At 41.4% G+C, this 20208-nt stretch overlaps 1 protein-coding gene across 1 annotated transcript in view; it reads right to left on the reverse strand.

Annotated features, from left to right (window-relative positions):
* lrig2 (leucine-rich repeats and immunoglobulin-like domains 2) overlaps window positions 1-20208 on the reverse strand; it is a 113342-nt gene that overhangs the window by 24316 nt on the left and 68818 nt on the right. Inside the window, exons 4-12 of the mRNA XM_038819554.1 lie at window positions 16129-16272; window positions 14429-14572; window positions 12953-13096; window positions 11180-11323; window positions 8239-8319; window positions 6167-6238; window positions 5039-5107; window positions 3265-3428; window positions 45-365 (exon numbers count right to left, since the gene is read on the reverse strand). Coding sequence (XP_038675482.1) covers window positions 45-365; window positions 3265-3428; window positions 5039-5107; window positions 6167-6238; window positions 8239-8319; window positions 11180-11323; window positions 12953-13096; window positions 14429-14572; window positions 16129-16272 — 1283 coding nt within the window. The remainder of the gene's footprint in view (window positions 1-44; window positions 366-3264; window positions 3429-5038; window positions 5108-6166; window positions 6239-8238; window positions 8320-11179; window positions 11324-12952; window positions 13097-14428; window positions 14573-16128; window positions 16273-20208) is intronic.

Genomic DNA, 20208 nt, shown 5'->3' on the forward strand with positions numbered 1-20208 from the left:
GGATCAACAGACTGCACAGCTACCAACCTCACAAACCCACATACCATTCACTGTGAGCTTTGCCTTGTCAGAGTAATTGGAGCCAAAGTAATTTGTGATGACACATTGGTACCATCCCTCATCTGTGAAGTTGATATTCCGCAGCTGCAGCACTGTGGTGTATTCGACAAACTCGCCGTCCTGTTGTTGCAAGCTGGAGTAGTTCTGGATTTCAGCTTCGTACAATAACTCGCTGTCTTTCCTCCAGGTAGCAGCCATGGGAGAGTCACTGCTGCTGCCGGCCGTGCAGGTGAAGCTGACGTTCATGCCCCTCAGTGCCACGGTGGTTTCAGGATGGACACTAATCATGGGTTTTGGGAAAGCATCTGTGGAATTAAAAAGAAACCCAAGAGCTAGGCGACGATCAAAGAGGGATTTTGCAGCAGGTTTTTATTTTACAGCCAGGCTGCATATTTGTCAACAGATCTAATATGTTCTGATAGTCTGCTCATGGTAACCTGAAGTTGCTTTCTATGTTGAAAAGATTCCAACAATATAAATAAAGCCAGATAAACTCATGGGAATTCAGTGCTAAGAGTTGCCTAATTTGATCATTTGACTTGAGCAACCTTGATTGTAGAAGGTAAAAATAAATTAATTCCACGCACCAAATCAGTCTCTTTCTTTAAAGTTAATATACCCATATAGTCGGGCAATCGTAACCTGCTATGCCTGTATCAAACAGTTTAAGCTTGTTTTTTATTCCGGGTTATGGTCAGTTTCACTTGATGTATGAATAAAATTCATAATACTGCTTTCAGATAGGTCAAGTTACGTGCAAGATTGTGGAACAAAATGCAAACAATTGAATTAGAGTCAACAGATTGCAGACCTTCCAACCTCACCCTGCAACAAACTCACATACCATTGACAGTGAGCTTTGCCTTCTTAGAGTATTCATATTGGCCAAGGTTAATCTTCTTCAAAGAAAGAAATGGTACATCAATTTTTTGACAAGTAAAATTTCTTCTTTTGAAAAGCTTTAATCCCGTCAGGAATGAGTGGATCTTAAGGCCAAGTGCAATCTTTCGGTGAATCACAGAATTGTTACAACGCAGAAGTAGGCTATTCGGCCCGTCGTGTCTGCATTGACTCTCTGAACGAGCAATTCACCCAAAGCCATTTACCTGACTTCTCCAAGTAACCCTACATATTCTTCAGAGAACAATTCAATTCCCTTTTGAATGACTCGATCGAACTTGCCTCCATTCCAGCTCGCAAACAATCGCTATGGTGCCATTGCTCCTTTTACCCAATTACCTTAAATCTGTCCACCCACATTCTCGATCCTTTCACAAGTGAGAACAGTTTCTTATCTATAGGGTCCAGACCCCTCATAATTCTGAACATCTCTACCAAATTTCCTCTCAGCCATATCTTCTCCAAGGATACAGCCCCAAGTTCTCCAATCTCTCAGCAGATTTGGTGGCGGTGGATAATTAGGCCAGGGCATGCAAATGTGTTTCAATAACCGTTTTCCCTTTCTTTTATATTTTCGGCCATGGAAAATATCCATGTAAAATGTCATGCTCTAATTGTGCCCCCAGTGGTTAAAGGCTGCACTTACAAGTTTGCATGGAGAGCGCTCATTATAAACGCTCACATGGGAACTTGAGGAAAATGTTGACAGGAAGTGCAAGATATTTAACATATATCCCAGATACATATTGGCTAAATAATTACTAATAAAACATCATAAATTCAGTTTTACCTGTTGACCAATGACATCTTTATACATGGATTCCAATAAATCCAAATACATTTTCTTAGTCCATTCTGCCCCCAAAAAAGTGGCTGGTTAAGCTCAGTGGGCTAGACAGCTGGTTTGTAATGCACAACCAGGCCAGCAGCGCGGGTTCAATTCCCGTACCAGCTTACCCGATCAGTGGCGGAATGTGGCGACTCGGGGCTTTTCACAGTAACTTCATACTTGTGACAATAAAAGATTATATTATTATTTTATACTTTTCCATTGCCTTCTCAACATCCAAGCACACCAGCATTATCCAATCTTATTGGGCTGGATATGAATGGATAATGATTAACTGGACGCATTCCTATCTTGTGCTAGAGAGCCATAAGACCACTGTAGGAGAGTTGAACAGCTGAGTCAGGTCATGTTTGGTTCTCCACAGGAATCTTTAAGTTAAGCACTCTCAAATGAAAAGCAGCAAGTTAACACAGAAACAAGTAGGGCAACAGTACAATTCCCACTACTGCTTGTGTGAATATGTCTGCTTATCATACAAAGTACCTCTGAAATAGTAGTTGCACTTAATGTACTCCAAGTGGTACTGCTGTAATAGAATTCAATAAAAGTAGCAAATGGTAGTACCATTTCATAGATATAGGAGGTGGCCAAGTGGTGGAGATCAGGAACATAGGAACAGGATGAAGTCATTCAGCCCTTGAGCTTGTGCCATTCAATTAGATCATGATCGATTTGTGTCTTACTCCATTTAACTGCCTTGATTCCACGACCCTTAATATTGGCCAACATCAATCTCAGTTTTGACATTTGCAATTGGCTCCCCAGCCTCAAGTGTTTTGGTGAAGAAAATGAGATTCCCACTACCCTTGGTGCCAAAAGGTGTTTCACAGCATAAACCTCAAATGACTTAATCCTAAATTTTGGATTATATCCTTTTGTCATGAACTCCCTCCACTCCAGAGGAAATAGTTTCTATCTAACCTATTCCTTTAACCATTTCAAAAAACTTCAATTAGATCTTCTACTCTAAAGGAATGTAAGCAGACATGCAATCTGACCTCATCACATAACGTAGAACAGTACAGCATCTTTGTCAATTAATTGTAGGAATTGAAATTCACATGAGAACCTATCAAAACATTTGAAATTTCAACTACTGAAATGTAACATAATCCTGGTACTTCGATAATACCTCCTGCAAATCAGAGAACATGTACAATTATTCTCAAAAGTGTAATAAACTGTGCACTGTTAACAAGTCTCCCATAGTCAAATCAAACAAACAGCTGACCTAGTGTCCTTTATCTTCAGAATCCAAATGAACAAGTTACATCATATGTATAAGCTGTCATTAAGCCTAGTTTGCACTTTCCACTTCTGACGTTTTCATTTAACTTTGCAGATTCAGCAGAGAATATGAGAAAAATAGATTGCAAAACAAGATGAGGCATACAGGCAACAGCTAAGTCTTTCAAGCCATGAATTAAGTCACAATAAACACATATTATACAAACCACAAATGTAGTCCTCTGCATCAACATTAAAGATGCTTTTCCCTGCCAGCCATGCAGGGTGAGCACAGTCAGCAGTGACCATGTGCTGAAACTGTTTTTCCACTAGAAACTGAGGCAGCCACTTCAGTTGACAGTCACATAAAAGACTGGATGTGTTCAGACCCCTGGGAATAGCAAAAAAGGAACACCCTTCAGAAACATGCAACTGTGAAGAGGGTAGTGAATTACAGCCAGGAGGCTTTTCAAACAAGTAGCTTCAAGAAAGTCGTAAACCAAGCGAGTCAAGTGCAAGCAGCTTTGTGACAGGGCGACAATTACCGTCATGGTTCACACTGCATTTAGCTTAGAGCACGAATGTTCCACAAAGTGGATGTTGAGTACTGTACAAGTGACATGACACAAATGTGATATTTTCAACTGTCCGACAGCAATGACCAATATAGAGGTACATAATACGAGCAGAAAATATACCAAAGGCAGCATGGACTAATTGGGCCAAATAGCATATTTTGTGCTGCATATTCTATGGAATTCTATGTAAACTGAACAGTGAATACACATATGGATTGAAAGCAAATTCATTCTTCCAGCACAACCAGTGAGAGCAGAGTGCAATCTTTATTTTCAAATTTGCTCTCATATTTGAAGTGGGTAGTTCCAGCCACTGGTGCAGAAAAGCCAGAATGCATTTGTGCTGGTCCCCAACCTGGGTAAATGGGGAGGATTGGTGGCAGAAACGGCTGGAAAACCACCTGCCAAATCCCAAAAATGATGGTTGACAGGAAGGTGGTGGCGCCAGTAAATTTGAATAATACACAGTTGGTTATGAAAGTAATGATAATTTCCCCAACATGTGCACTAATAACATCAAACAGAACCATAAAACACGACGGCTACTATATCCTACCGATTTATTTTCATTGGGTGAGGATATTAAGGTATATGAAACCAAGGTGAGTAAACAAAGCAGATACAGATCAACCATGATCTCAATGAAAAGTGATGGACCAGACTTAATGGGCTGAATGGCCTTCTCTTGGGACTATATGCGTAGAGCCATCCAAAACTCACCAGCAGTTACCCAGGCCAACCCACTTGTGGCTCCAGCAACCCCTGTTACCAGAGGCCTTAACCCACTCAAAATAAATGAATTAATGTCTCCACCAAGAGAACACAGAGACACAGATGAGCACATTAAGCATTCATAAGCTTATACCCCACTACCTAAATTCAGGGTCCAGAATTTGCTCATCCTCCTGAACATAAGACTCCACTAATGTTGGTTGACATTTTAATCGGCACGGTAAATTGCACAGCTGCTCCTTTTCTTTTTAAAAAGCTTTCCAATGTTGCTTTTTATTACCCCTGAAAGGGGACGTCCCTTTCAACCCCACATACTCTGACTATCTTTACTGCTAAACACTAAGGCAGCAATTATTCCCGTTTAACCTTAGGATGCAGCAGGCTGAATAAGGAAACAAAAGCATTTCTTTTCATTTACCTTCTCACCATTTCTCAATAATTCAACCCCACATCGAGAGTTGCTGCCATTACTCCAGCTTTCTGATTTGTATGCAGAGCAGCTTCTCTCCCTCCCCCACCACCGCACTCCCAATCCTGACAAACCTCAATAAACAATAGGTATGCATCGCCAAGGAATCAGTGGAGAAGGCTGCACACATGAATGAGGAATGCAGTCATCCAAGAAAAGGGTTTCTAATTAAATTACTTCATGCAATACTGATTCATTTACTAGAATATTTTAAATACTCACAGCTCCTTCAAGCTCATTTGAGCAAAAGAATTTTCTTGAATAGAGATAATAGCATTGTTACTCAAATCTCTAAAAGACAAAAAAAGCAAAATTGTTTAAAAACTAGGCAAAAGAATACCAGTGTCTATACAGCATATTAACATATCAAAGCATTTCTCACACAATGACTCATTTTTAAAGTGCTGTGACTTATGCAGGAAAGGTCAGCAACCATTTTATACACAGCAAGACACCCCAACAAGCATTAATGGACTTTAAGACTGGTTAATATTTTTTTTTCTGACGGTGTGTCTTAGGGGGAGGAGGTTGGCCTGAGCACTAGGAGAATTCCCCCTTCCACTTAAAACAGCTCCAGTGGGAGCTCAATAAACATTTAATCCCAACAAGTGGACATTTGATAAGAAGTAACTTGGCCGTTTAGTGACCTGTTCATTCCAATAAGCAGTATCTTTAAATTATTTTGCATGGTTATGCACACACAACATGTAAAGGTGCAGCTTGTGAATGGAGTGTGCAGTCTTTCCTGAGCTGCTGTGGCATCTTTAAAAAATGGGCATTGACAAAAAAAGTTAACAGTGACAAAATCAAATCTTTAAAAAAAAAACTAAGTACCCAATTCATTTTTTCCCCAATTACGGGGCAATTTAGCGTGGTCAATCCACCTACCCTGCACATCTTTGGGGTTATGGGGGTGAGATCCACACAGACACGGGGAGAATGTGCAAACTCCAAAGACAGTGACCCGAGATCGAGGAAATCAAATCTCCATCTAAATTCTGATGGTAAAACACTCCAAACCCTACACATGCGCATACACAACTACCTATAAAAACATGTATATCTCAGCGCCAAAAGTGCAGTGATTACTTTGCATTCTCTGCCGCCTTTTTTCAAAAAGCACAGCCATATCAGGCCACCCCTTCAAAAAATTGGTATACCATCAGACTTAGATCCCGCCCATGAGGATTTAAAATCTGATACAGAAATCTTTGGTTTATGGTATTTGGCAAATGGCAATTGGAACTGTGGAAATTCCAAACACTCATAATAATCGCACTTTAGCTGTTGTATTTTGTTAAGGTGTGAGGCAGCTATACAACTGAGCAGTAGTTTGAGGTGAATACTCACAGACATTCAAGTGTTTTCAGCCCAGAAAATGCCTTCTTTGTGATGGATGTTATTTTGCTTCCCTTCAGGATTCTACAAAAAATGAAACAGTATTTATCAAATTATACTCCCTTGCCTTAGAGTATGCATTACAAAGAGAACTAGACACTCTCCCACACTAGCAGCTTTTATTGTTTTTTTTCCTTTGGATTCTGAGAGATTACTCATGCAGTTTAGGAACATAGGACATTTGCCTCCCCCCCCCCCAATAGGAAAAGGTTTCCCTTTGTCGCCACCTTAAAAATCACTCACCTGATGAAAGATCTGTGCTCTGAAAGCTAGTGACTCCAAACAAACCTGCTGGACTTTAACCTGGTGTTGTATGGCATCTTACTTTGCCATCTTAAAAGGGAGACCCCTTATTCTTAAACTATGTGCCCTCGTACTCCATCCTCCCGGTATCCACCCTATCAAGTCTTCTCAGGATCTTGTATGTTTCAATAAAATCATCTCTCATTTTTCTAAATTCCAATGGATACAGGTCCAATCTTTCTTTATAAAATTCATTTTAAGAATAATTAAGTGAATTGTTCCTGGACTGCTTCCAATGCAATTATATTGTTCTTCAAATAAGGAGACCAAAACTGTACACAGTAGATGTGATCTCACCAAAGCCCTGCGCAGCTGCAGTAAAACCTTTGTTATTAATTAAGTATTCCTGGGTACTGCTGCAGCTGTATGCACCCAGAATAATGGGTCCAACAAAGACATTGGGAACTGCATCTTGGATTCGTAAAAAAATCAGCACCTATAGCAAAATCTAGCTGGCATCAAACCATAAGACATGGGAGCAGAATTAGGTCACTCAGTCCATCGAGTCTGCTCCGCCATTCAATCATGGCTGATATTTTCTCATCCCTATTCCCCTTAACCCCTGATCCTCTTATTAATCAAGATGATGCTCTTATTAATCCTTTACCAAAATAGACACAGCACTTAACACCCTGCTGAAACATGCATGTTTATAGATTTTGGAAAAAGGCAGGCTTCACACAATCTTTTGGCCTCCACAGGCAACGGGTCCATGAGCAACCTGGAACAACTTTATATTCATATAGCACCCTGAATATATTTGAACATCTCAAGCCACTCCACAGGAGCATTGTAAAGCAAGTATAACACCAATCCACAAATGGCTATAATAGGTTAGATGACCAAAAGCTAGATCTTTTTAAAACAACATTTTTACATTTTTTTTTAAATTTAAGAATACCCAATTATTTTTTTCTCCCATTAAGGGACAATCCACCTAACCTGCACATCTTTGGGTTGTGGGGGTGAAACTCACGCAGACATGGGGAGAATGTGCTGAGTCCACATGGACAGTGACCCAGGGCCAGGATTCTAACCCGGGTCCTCAGCGCCGCAGTCCCAGTGCTAACCACTGCGCCACATGTTGCCTGATCAAAGCTAGATTAACAAGGTAGATTTTAAGAACTGACTGAAAGGAGGTGAGGTAGACAGGTGGAGAGGTGTAGGGAGGGAATTCCAGAGCTTGGGCTGAGGCAACTGAAGACATGACCACCAATTGTGGAGCAACGATGATTGAGAATGATCAAGAGGCCAGGATTAGAGGGGAACATTTCAGAGGGCTTTGGGCTTGGGGAGATGACAGAGAGACAACCCCTGGAAGGGATTTGAAAACAAGAAATCAAAGAATGTACACTTAGAACACAGCTGGTGGTTTTAAATTTTACTACAGAGTGCATCAGTTTGACTGACTCCCTCATTACAAGGGAAGGTCACAGTGTACACAACTTCACTTTAGCAGCCGAGTAATAGGAACATAGGACACATTTCAGATGGGATAAAGTTCCTGCCCTTCTAAAATAATGTATCCCTTGTCTTAAAATGTGTGCAATGCTGTAGGGGATTTGCTGATGCATTACAAATAAGGATCAACTTAAAAAGCATTGCAGCTTTCAAATTCGCAAGGGGAGAGTGGAAGGGGCGAAGACCATGCACAAAAATAGAATGTAAAAGTAAAGCACCAGTTTATAAGCCACAGTAGTCTTAGTATATGAAGTACGTACAACTTTCGCAGCTTGTCTAATCCAGCAAAGGCACCGTTTGAATCCTCGATCGCCCATGAGATTTCGTTATTCCTTAGGTCACTGCAAAAGGTGGTTGCGGTTACATTTTCTTACAAACAGGTTCGGTAAAACAATCAATCTATGATTAACAATTTTTCAAGAACACACTTTTGATATTTTCAGGAAACAGTGCAACACCATGCACAAATTAAAAACACAAGAAACCTCAAGCTGAAAGTGGACAATGCAATGTATCAGTGGATTCTTTTTTTAAAAAAATTTAAGAGTACCCAATTAATTTTTTCCAATTAAGGGGCAATTTAGCGTGGCCAATCCACCTACCCTGCACATCTTTGGGTTGTGGGGGCGAAACCCACGCAAACATGGGAGAACGTGCAAACTCCACACAGACAGTGACCCAGAGCCGGATCGAACCTTGGTGCCGTGAGGCAGCAGTGCTAACCACTGCGCCACCGTACTGCCCTGATCGGTGGATTCTGACATAACAATTACATAGAATTTAAAGCAAAATACCATTCGGCCCGACTGATCCATGATAGTGTTTATGCTCCACATGAGCAGCCTCTGCATCTCACCCTATCTGCATTCCTTTCTCCCTCATGTTTATCTCATTTTCCATTAAATTAATCTGTCACCTGCCTTAACAATTCCTTGTGGCGGTGAATCCCACATTCTAACCATTCCCTGGGTAAACTAATTTCTGACTTCCTACTGGAATTATCAGTGTTCATCTTCTCTTTATGACCCCCACTAACACCCTACACCCCGGTTTCAGTCCAACCCACAAGTGAAAATTTGTTCACTTTGTCTTTTGGTGCCTGTACAGTCTAGTGGTGCCACTGCTATACACTAAAAAATTTGAAAATTAGCCACAATTTTAAAAGGTTTGTCAATAAGAAAAAGTACTTTTGAAAATTATACAATGACTAATTAATTTGTCAGTAAACATAAAAACAATATTAGTCAATCTCCTGACGCATTGTATATGTATAGTCAAGATCAAGTGGAAGCTTCAAGGAAGGAGTTTGAGAACAGGAGGGTAATTAGACTATAATGCAGGGACATAATATAGGCCCCAATTAGCTTCTTACTTGCAGTTCCTTTAATGTCAAATTAAACTGGTATATTATTGTTGGCCAGCTGCACCATGAGGGGCATAAAGAAGCACAGATATGAGGCGTCCAAGGTAAATACATAAAATGTTGGAAACAAACGTTAGCTTTGGAGAAGGTAAAGACAGCTGAATATTTTGGATCTGTATCCTTTATTAGAATGGAGTTACCATTCTTCTTCACATGCTGAAAGATTTGTACATTTGCACTGCTTTCTGTTTTCACTACAATCAGGGTCAGCTTCATTATCAAAGCAACCAAAGCTTTGAACAAAAAGCCCTTTCTTGCAAGATGTAAACAAAGGATATTAAAAAATAATATTTCATTCTAAAGATTATTCTCATGTGATACAGCACTAAGAGAATGACTGAAACGAAAGCACAGTGAATTTAATTGTGTCCTTCAAAAAGGATTTGGATAAGAACCTGAAGGTAAAAGAAATGCACAGTTATGGGAAAGGGCGAGGGAGGGAACTAGCCGAAATACCAGTGTGGACCCGATGGGCCAAATGGCCTCCTGCCATTTAAACCAAACTCAATGTGTATGATTTCCCCTCTCTCAACCTGGGAAACACCCCATGTCTGAGAACAGAGCCTTCCATTGACAGAAACTACTGACACTGACCTACGCTCTATCACTTTGTGGCCACCTGTTTAAATTCTGGCCACAGGTAAAGTCTTAGAGGAGCACAAATTTCAAATCTTTACCACTGTGAACATGGAAATTCACCCATATTGCATAGAATTCACTCTAAAAGCGTAAACAGAAGCAAAAAAATAGTAACGAGTATTATTCCGACTTCATGTTGACTGAAGAATTTAATTCCACCCTTCTGCTTTTGCCCTGATCTATTAGTTTTCCTTTGTCCTCACAACTGGTCAGGCACGAACTGTTGGAGCCTCATTAATCAGCAATGCCCTGGAACATTGAATACAATCACTGATCCTGAACTGAAGCTTGCCAGTTGCCTCTTTTAGCATGAGTCCCCCTTAGGATCCAAGAACACCATTTACTTTGTTCTCCTGTTTAATATTACTTTGAATCAAAGCAAATCAGTTGCGATCACTTGACTACTAAAGGTTACACCAAGGACAGGATTCCATCCCATTCAGTTTGTTTTGGGACCTCTGCTTTTCTCACTTCAGCTCAGTCGAGCACTTTGACATAGCAAGTCTGACTCCCGGCCAAGTGGGGCAGAGAACAGGTTTCATGTATCATTATTTAACAAAGTGGTACAACATAAGATAACACCAGTGTTCAATCTACTGCCTGTTAGCTTCATCTTTTGTGCAACCAGTACCATTTCTCTGTTCCTCTGCTTTGAAACACCGACTTGTATAACTGGCGATGTCAGATGGGTTGCAACTAATGAGTGCTGCTGCACACTGATTTCTAGCAAGTTTTACTATCAATGCATCCACCAGGTCTTGGAGCTTTCACCATAAGCACAAGTGAAAAATGTACATCATATGCTAAACGAAATGCACAACATAGATGCAGGACTTCAATAATAAAAACTCACTTCACAAATGACCCCAACACGTGTATCAAAAGGTGCGGCTTTATTGCGCAACACAGTGGCAGTTAGTGGCTTTGAGAAGGAGGACATGGGCCTCATCAAAAATCTGCTGATCAGCAATGCTTGCCAGTCCTACTGCAGGATGAGCCAATGCTCACTGACAATCTTTCAAATTGGTGATGCTTATGGAAAATGGTTTATGGGCGGAGCAAATGACTCAGGTCTGATACCTTCATTAAACTGGTTTTCATCCTTTACTGTACGATACCATTTTATTCTGTATACTTACAGCGTCAGCAGGTTAGACAAGCTGCTAAAGACTCCGTCAGCGATATAACTCACTCGGTTATTTCCCATGTACAAACTCTCAAGCAAATTCAAGCCTACGAAGGTAGTCTCATCTAAACGAGTTATCTGATTATAGGTCATGTCTCTGAAATAAATGAAACAGAAACTATGTAAATCCTAATCCAGTTCTTCCATCCTATTCAGAGGAACTCCTTAATCAAAATACAGTTTACGACCTACATGCTACAGCATCCAAGTAGACCCATTGTAAGTTGTAGTTTTAAAGGAAGCCCTAAATATTTTCACACCAATGAGCAAAGAATCATAGAATTTATAGTGCATGAGGCCATTCGGCCCATCAAGTCTGCACCGGCCCTTACAAAGAGCACCCTACTGAAGCCCACGCATCTACCCTATCCCCGTAACCCCCACTTAACATTTTTTGGACACTCAGGGCAATTTAGCATGGCCAATCCATCTAACCCACACATCTTTGGACAGTGGGAGGAAACCGGAGCACCCAGAGTAAACCCACGCAGACTCCGCACAGACAGTAACTCAGACAGGGATCAAAGCCGGGACCCTGGAGCTGTGAAGCAACTGTATGCTAACCACTATGCTACCGTGCTGCAAAGGTTGGACGAGCTCCAAGATTTTCTTTATTTCAGCTCTGCCGAGTTCTATGCTCAAGTGTCAGGCTTAGCAGTTTTTTTTATTGCAGTTTCTTCGGCTTTGTTCCACTGCATGATTTGCAGGTGATCAATTTTCATACAAATCAGCCAAAATAAATTACTAAGTGTACAAACTGAGAGGAAGCAGCCAAGAGATGGAGCAGGAATCACCAATGCTTTATTACTTACATCTGAAATTCTAAAACCTAATTCTATTGTGGTCTAGATCCTGAGCCACGTTGAAGGCATGGAGTGATAGAGGGGTCACTGGAATTTATGGGATATTGTGGTATATTAGAGGTGCATGAACAAAATCTCCAGCTAGAACAAAGCACAGCTGCACAGGTCACTTATACATCAAAATCAGCACCTAATAAACATTTTGTAATTACTTTCAACCAGAGATTCCTACAAAAGGCTAACACCAATGCTGTGAAGAAGCAGCACTGGTCACAAATGTTTAGTTAAATGGCTGCTGTGCTTTTTGTTGAGGATTCAGTTGTGGAGTATTGGGATCACTATTGTTTCACAACATAGCACCTTGAAAATAGTATTATGCCCCAAGGAATTTCACAGGAGTGACTACTGACCAAAGTGCGACTTTGAACCATATACGGTGTTATTAGAATAGATGTTAAAAGCTTGGTCACAGAGGAGATGTCTTAAAGAAGGAGAGGTGGGAAGATGGAGCGGTTCTTAATAATCTTTTTATTAGTGTCACAAGAAGGGTACATTGGCACTGCAATGAAGTTACTGTAAAAATACTCTAGTCGCCACACTCCGGTGCCTGCTCGGATACACTAAGGGAGAATTCAGAATGTCCAAGTGACCTAACAAGCACTCCTTTTGGGAGGAAACCCACACAGACACAGGAAGGACGTGCAGACTCCGCAGACAGTGAACCAAGCCGGGAATCGAACCAGAGTCTTTGGTGTGAAGCAACAGTGCTAACCACTGTGCTAGGTTTAGGGAGGGAATTCTAAAGTTTAGCACCCATATAGCAGCAGGCATAACTGCTAATGGTGGAGTGATAAAAGTTGAGATGGATGAGAGGTTGGAATTGGCAGATCATCGGAAAGAAGTTTTTAAAAAAAACAACTCACAATTCAGTTAGCTTCTCGCAGAACTCCCAGGCATCAGCACTGATCCTGGTGATGGCATTCTGGCTCAGGTGGAGTTGCTGCAACAGCGTGAGGCCATACAGCCAGCCCTTGGTCACTTCAGTCAAGTTATTATGCTCCAAGTCACTAGAACAGAGGAAAGAAACATCTGCATCATTGTGGAGTCAGAAGAACATTTCTAAGTTACGCTTACATATACCAATATGTTTAGCAATGTAAAGATGAAAGTAGAACAGCTCTAAAATTGACCAAGTTTGAGCAAAAGTATATTTCTGCTTGATATCAACTTAAGATCCAAATTGGTCAAATTAGCTTATAGGTTCTTGAAAGTATTCCCAAAAATGACAAAACATTCCTACTCGGGCAGAACTCCACACAGTGCAACCGGAACCAGGAGTGCACGGTACACTTAACATGGAGCTGAATACAGTCCCATTCCTCAGTTAGGCAATGCTGTTTTGTGCACATTTTAATCATAGAATTTACAGTACAGAAAGAGGCCACTCGGCCCATCGAGTCTGCACCGGCTCTTGGAAAGAGCACCCCACCTGAGGTCAACACCTCCACCCTATCCCCATAACCCAGTAACCCCACCCAACGCTAAGGGCAATTTTGGACACTAAGGGCAATTTATCATGGCCAATCCACCTAACCTGCACAACTTTGGACTGTGGGAGAAAATCGGAGCACCCGGAGGAAACCCACGTACACACGGGGAGGATGTGCAGACTCCGCACAGACAGTGACCCAAGCCGGAATCAAACCTGGGACCCTGGAGCTGTGAAGCAATTGCGCTATCCACAATGCTACCGTGCTGCCCGTGATCCCAAAAGCATCAGCAGGAGCATTACTTCTAGCCATTTTAAATTAATCAATGAGATGACAAAGACTTTCACAGAACGACTTTCACATTACACTGCTGGAGTGCACAAGTTAAAGCCATTTTTACTTTTTGACTTATGATAGCAGAGTATCAGAGCTAATTAGTTTGCTTTTTGAGGTGGGGGCTCCTTCTAATTCTTTTCCTAAAGATGTTGATTCCTTCATAGTGGATTAGCTCTAGGGGCCTCCAGAATCTCACAATTATTAACCATATGTTAATCTTTTGAGCGACAATAGTAAATATTGCAAGGTTATTCTGCTTTGTGGGAACAACTTAGTGACCTCCTGTGACCCCTGCACAAGGGAATTGACTGGAAACCAGCTGACTTGATTTGGTCCTTCCCTAGCCCAGTTGCTCTTAGATCAACAACAGTATCGAAGCACTATACAGGCTGAGACTGTGTAGTGACTGACTCCCGATTACACATTTTCCCTACCCGAGGAAGGCAAACAGGAAGGCATTTCAACCTGTTCTCCAATAATTATCTCTTTATAAAGTATTTCAAGTTGCCACTTGGACAATAGCTAGACAAGATCCAATTACTCCAGAACAGTTATCAAATCAAAAGAACTCACAGCTCCTCGATTTCATTCAGCCCCCAGAAGGCTCCATCCTTGAGTTCGCAGATCCCATTACGCTGCAGTTTCAATGCCTTCAGTGAGTCGAGGCCGTGAAACGTCAGACCCTCGATAACTCTGATTCTGTTCCGTTTTAGCTCCCTGTTTAAACATAAAACACAAAGAGCCACTTTAAAGCTTGTCAGATTGATAAGTGATGAGATCGATGCGTCCTGTGATACGCATGTGTTTTTGGAAGAAATTCCTACACATTTAAAATTGCAATGTTATTTCTATGTTGTTTTAATACTTTGGAGCAGAACAAATAAAACAGAGGCAAATATTGGTAACAGTGTGTGACCCCCTTCCTCTCCCCCAAGTCTGTGCACTGACAAATACCATATTCACTAAATTAAATCCTACCTATGTTCAGTTGTTTGTTTTTCCACTTACTTGGGAGTTGTTTTCTTAAATACAGCTGAACTGGGACAAGAAGGCTACTTGTGGCAAGAATTTTCAATACAAGAAATTTATATCTAAAGACGAAACTGATTCATGCTGTCCAAGCCAAAAAGGTCATAGTTTAAGTTGTGTGCAAAGAAGGTTTAATTTACTAAAAAGCTTTACTGTTAGACTTCACGAGGCTTGGCAACATCTTCAAGAGTGAGTACTGAGGCAGATCTACATGCACCAATGAGCATTCCTGATGGTTATAAATTACTGCGGAGAGACAAAGTGTTGTGCCCGCAATGAATATTTCACATTTGAGGCGTCAGCACGATTACCAGTCTGATTACCTTCAACCTGAAATAAGAAAATCCATCAACCCAGCAGTAATCCTTCTAACAATTTCCTTTTGAAGTGTCCAAATGTAACATTCTTCTCAGCTTAAGGAATTTTTATTCTAGTCAGCAGCCTTAGACAGAAATACTCCAGGAGCACACCAAGTACAAAACAGCAATTCCTTTTTTTGCTTACACTGTAGGGCACGTAACACAAAACAGCATTGCAAACCCATCAGAACGTGCATTTTATAAAGTCACTGTCAGTTGTAGGTAGAGGGTTTCGGTGAAATTAAACCAAACGTTTGATCTCGGAGGCTCTGCAATGTCTATTGCACTCAAGGAGTGGCTCCTGCTGCAAAAATGCCTAATTTCATGATTCATATGTTGCAGGAATATAATTTTAAATTTGAGGGAAATTCAATTTGTAAACGAGGAAGCAGGAAATAGGAGTAGGCCATTCAGCCCCTTGAGCCTGTATCACCTATTAACTGAATCAAGCAGATTTTCTACCGCAATGCCATTTTCCCCTCACTATTCCCATATTCCTTGATGCCTTTACTATGTAGGAATCCATCAGTCTCTGCCTTGAACATACTCAATGACTGAACCTCCACAGAGCTCTGGGGTAGTGAATTCCAAAGGTTCACCACCACTTGAGTGAAGAAATTCCTCATCTCAGTCCTAAATGGCCTACCTTGATCTAAGACTGTGTCCCCTTGTACTAGAGGCCTCCCCATCCACCCACCCAGCCAGCCAAGGGAAATGTCCTTTGTGCATTCAAACAACTCAAAATACATCTTGGGACTCTGCCTTAATGGTCCCGTCTCTACCTTCTTTAAAGCTGTAACATTAGGAGCAATATTTTTACCACTCAAATATCAACAAGATGTGTATCTGCACTCTCAACTATAAGAAAGGAACAAAACAACTTACAGGTACTGAAGCTGAGGCAACCTGAAGCTCTTTGGCTGGATGGCAGCAATTTTATTCCTGTTCAGTTTGAGGACTAACAAGGTGCTGGACAAGTTATCAAAACAGCCAGGCTCTAGGATGGTTATTCGATTATTGTTCAAATGTCTGAAAAATAAGATGCATGTTGATATGTTAGTAAAAAGGATTTTGGTAAGTCATACTCTAACATAGCTTAAATAATAATGCCTTTCTGCAAGTCTTAGTGTTTCACGTCTTTCCAGTTTAACCGAGGTTGCATCATCTCAGAATCCACTTACTGGGTCAAGTCTGCATCTGTAGCCATAACATTTTTCCTTTTCTAAAAAAACTGAAAAACAGACAAGGTTTTTTTTTGCGTACTCGATGGCAGGAAATAGTACTGTTAAAGGACAGGGATTGCCATTGATTAGAGTTACTGATTAAGATGTGTGTTTTTTCAAAACTTGCCTGGAGACAGGATGACAGTGGGGCAGCAGAATGTGCTTTTATTAATGAACTACGGTTTTGAGTCTAGCCCACACGGGTAGAATAACGTTGGCTCTCATGTTAGAAAATGTCCTTTGTGAACCGAGTCTGGGACAGTGTCAATCTTGCTTTCTGTGACCTACAGCTACGAATCCAGCTCAAATCAACAATCTCACTCGAGGCAGCCGCAAGGGCTGCCGAAGTAGCAAGTGAATATATTAATTGCGGCACACAGGACAGACCAGATTTAAACTCGACAGTGTCACATTTCACCCAGCATGTGTAGGACACAGACTGGTGCAATGCCCTAGTATTGGATTTTTTAAAAAAATGTTTAAATGTAAAATACTCAATTCATTATTTTCCAATTAAGGGGCAATTTAGTGTGGCCAATCCCACCTACCCTGCACATCTTTGGGTTGTGGTGGTGAGACTAACGGAGACATGGGAGAAAGTGCAAACACCACATGGACAGTGACCCGGGGCTGGGATCAAACCCGTGTCCTCGGTGCCATGAGGCAGCTGTGCTAACCAATATGCCACCCCAGATTTTCTTTATCTTAATGAGTGCAAAAAACATATTATTTAAACAATGTCGGCATTATTGCCCTGGATAACAGAGCATACATCATGGTCTGTTTGACAGACATGCTTTGTAAAACAATTACAGCTTCCTGCAGCATAGAGGACCTTTTCCCATGTCTGGCACAGTTCACTGTAACACAGTCTGCAGTCACGGGGAAACATCAAAAACAGCAATACATTCCCCAATCAAAAACTCCAATACAAATTGATGCTATTACCATAAACAAACATCATACAATCTCGATTGAACACAAGTCTACAAACTGTTAAATTGTACAGTACTTCATTGGGACACTACAAATGTTCCAAAATGGTTTCCACAATGCTGGCTCTTTTGAAAAGCGATCAATAATAATGGATTTAAAAAGCAGCAACTCCAGCATAAATCCCAAGCTTCGCCTGCACTAAGGCGAATATTCGATATTCTTAATATTAAAAGTTCAAAACAGGTCTCACATTACACTTAACTAAGTTAGCCAGGTGATGGGCTAGCAGAACATTCCATGACTAACTGCTCTAAACCCAATCTATTTAAATTCAAGCAGGTACGGTTTTGGTTTGCCCACTGTGGGCGTCACACTTCCATTAACACAAGCCCACACAGCCCATGGTCAGGTTGGCACAACTAAGGGTAGGGAGTCCCAATTGTGCACAAAGGCACTGCTGGAGATTAGCAGTTTAAAACTGTACACCTTAGTAGAATACATACAATAAACCACCGCTGTTCACGACTTCTACTGCAAATTCATTTCCCCGGGCAAGAGTTTATACACGCGACTGCCTATTGTAACCCCAAATCTAATTGCATGTTGTGGTGGTGGAGTTTTCATTTTCGATGACTGTATTCAAGGACATGATTCCATCCCCCCCCCCCCCCCCCCCCCCCCCCCCAAACCCGCCCCGAATTTGGGGTGTGAACTTGAGGGGTGTCACTGCTCAGGAGAGATAGAGATGGCGCGGTTTGAACATCTGGGAGGGCAAGGCTCAGATGTATTTCGGCAAGCAATTTTGTGATGGCTGCAACTTAGCTAATTCACTCCATCATAAATTATGCACGCCGGTTGTGATTTCACCCATTGCGAGAATTGTCAACATTGGGGCTTTACGGTACAGTTTCCAACCACTTTTCCGGCATGAACCATCATATTGACAAGGACACTGGATTGTGGGATTACCATGTAGTAAGGTTCCTAGCTACTATCGATGGATCTAACATCTGTTGTCTGTTCTATTAAGCATGCCTTTTGAATTCTCAGGCCTTATGAATTTTAAATCTGAAAGTTACACGGAACAATGAATAATATGTCAATTAGTACATGCTGGATGTGTTGCGTTAAAAAAAAAGCATGTGTTGTAAAATGAGTCCAGCCAGAAGCTCCCAGAGCTGAGGAGAGCCTGTAACGTCTAATTTATTAAAGACAATCCATACATCAGAAAACAGCACACAAAAAAAGCAACAAAAGCTCCCTGTGTACATTAAAACTCTTTCTGTAATCACTATCCATTGACTGGAACCAACACAATAGTGCGAGTAGCAGACTCCATGGAGCCTATCACAATGGGCTGGTATCACAAGAAAATACAGGACACAGCTTGGAAAGCTTTGCGCTTCAGTTTCTCATCAAAAAGGCACTGCATGCAAATTCTACAACTTTAGTTAATGCACTCCATTCTGAATCAGGACTACTCTTTCCCCTTATTCAACAGCTAAAATAATCAAGATTAATTCAAATATAATTTTCTTATGTTCTGCTCATTATTCTGAATGGTTTTATTCAAATGTGTTGATGGTTATTTTAATAAACCAGTAATTTCGATATGAAGATCTATCAACTTGATAAGCACAACCGACAGAGTTGGATAATTCTGAAGTACCTTCAGGTTAATACCTGTAATGCTATGGTAAGCAAATATAAAAAATGGATTACATTGAAAAATGGAAAACAAGATAAAATAGTTTTCCCCCCTAATTTTTCAGAATCACAAGGCAATTTGGCGTGGCCAGTCCACTGGTCCTGCACACCTTTGGGTTGTGGGGGTGAGACCCACACAGACACAGAAAGAATGTGCAAACTCCACACAAGAGTGTGACCTGGGGCCAGAATTGAACCTGGGTCCTCAGCAGCAATGTTAACCACTGCGCCACCCTAAAATAGTTTAGTTTAACATTGAATACATTTGGCATGTAGATTCATCATAGTAACAGTTGTTTGCATTTTGATTGACAGGGGGCTGGTGTACAGTAAAAACATCAGCTGCATTTAAAATTCTATGTAACAATGCTTACTACAACATTAGGGTTTGACTTCAGTGCAGAAATTCTGAAAAGGCGACTTCTGGTGGCAGCCATGAGCTAAGCGGCCGCACAAAAGGTTGTCCCACCTGGAAACTTGTTTTTGGATCTTTTTAACCTGATGAACAGGCACCAAACTTGAAATAAATGGTACACCCTGACCCTCGTCGATAACTCGGCCAGTTTGGAATGTCGGCGGGCTACCAAATGTGATGCAAAGGGAGTAAAAATAAACCGAACAAAACCCCCTCGCGGGGTCAGCGTGAAGTCAAATATGGCAGACCTGCAGAGTCGTAGACACCATCCCAGTCCTCGACGGAGAAGCTGATGGGAGTTCATAGCAGTAGAACTCCAAAAACACAGAAAAGCAGTGAAGGACGACATGATGTTGGCAATGGAGATGGCTATCAAAGCTGCGGTGGCCCTACTAAATGGGCTGATGGACAGGGTGGAGCGGTGGCTGGGGTCTCAGGAAGCGACAACCTGGGAAATGGAGCAGGATGGACAAATTGCCTCATTAGAGGCCGATATATCATTGTTGGCAGCAACCCAAAAAATCATGAAGTTCAGAGTTGACAACCAGGAGAATCGGTCTCGACACCATAACCTCTGGATCTTCGGGCTACCAGAAGGCACAGAAGGTAAGAGTCCAACTGAGTCATAAACCCCCCCCCCTCCGGTCCATAGGATGCTTCATCAGAAGCCATGGCCCAAGAAGT

This window comes from Scyliorhinus canicula, chromosome 15 (assembly GCF_902713615.1).
Source record: "Scyliorhinus canicula chromosome 15, sScyCan1.1, whole genome shotgun sequence".
NCBI classification, from domain to species: domain Eukaryota; kingdom Metazoa; phylum Chordata; class Chondrichthyes; order Carcharhiniformes; family Scyliorhinidae; genus Scyliorhinus; species Scyliorhinus canicula.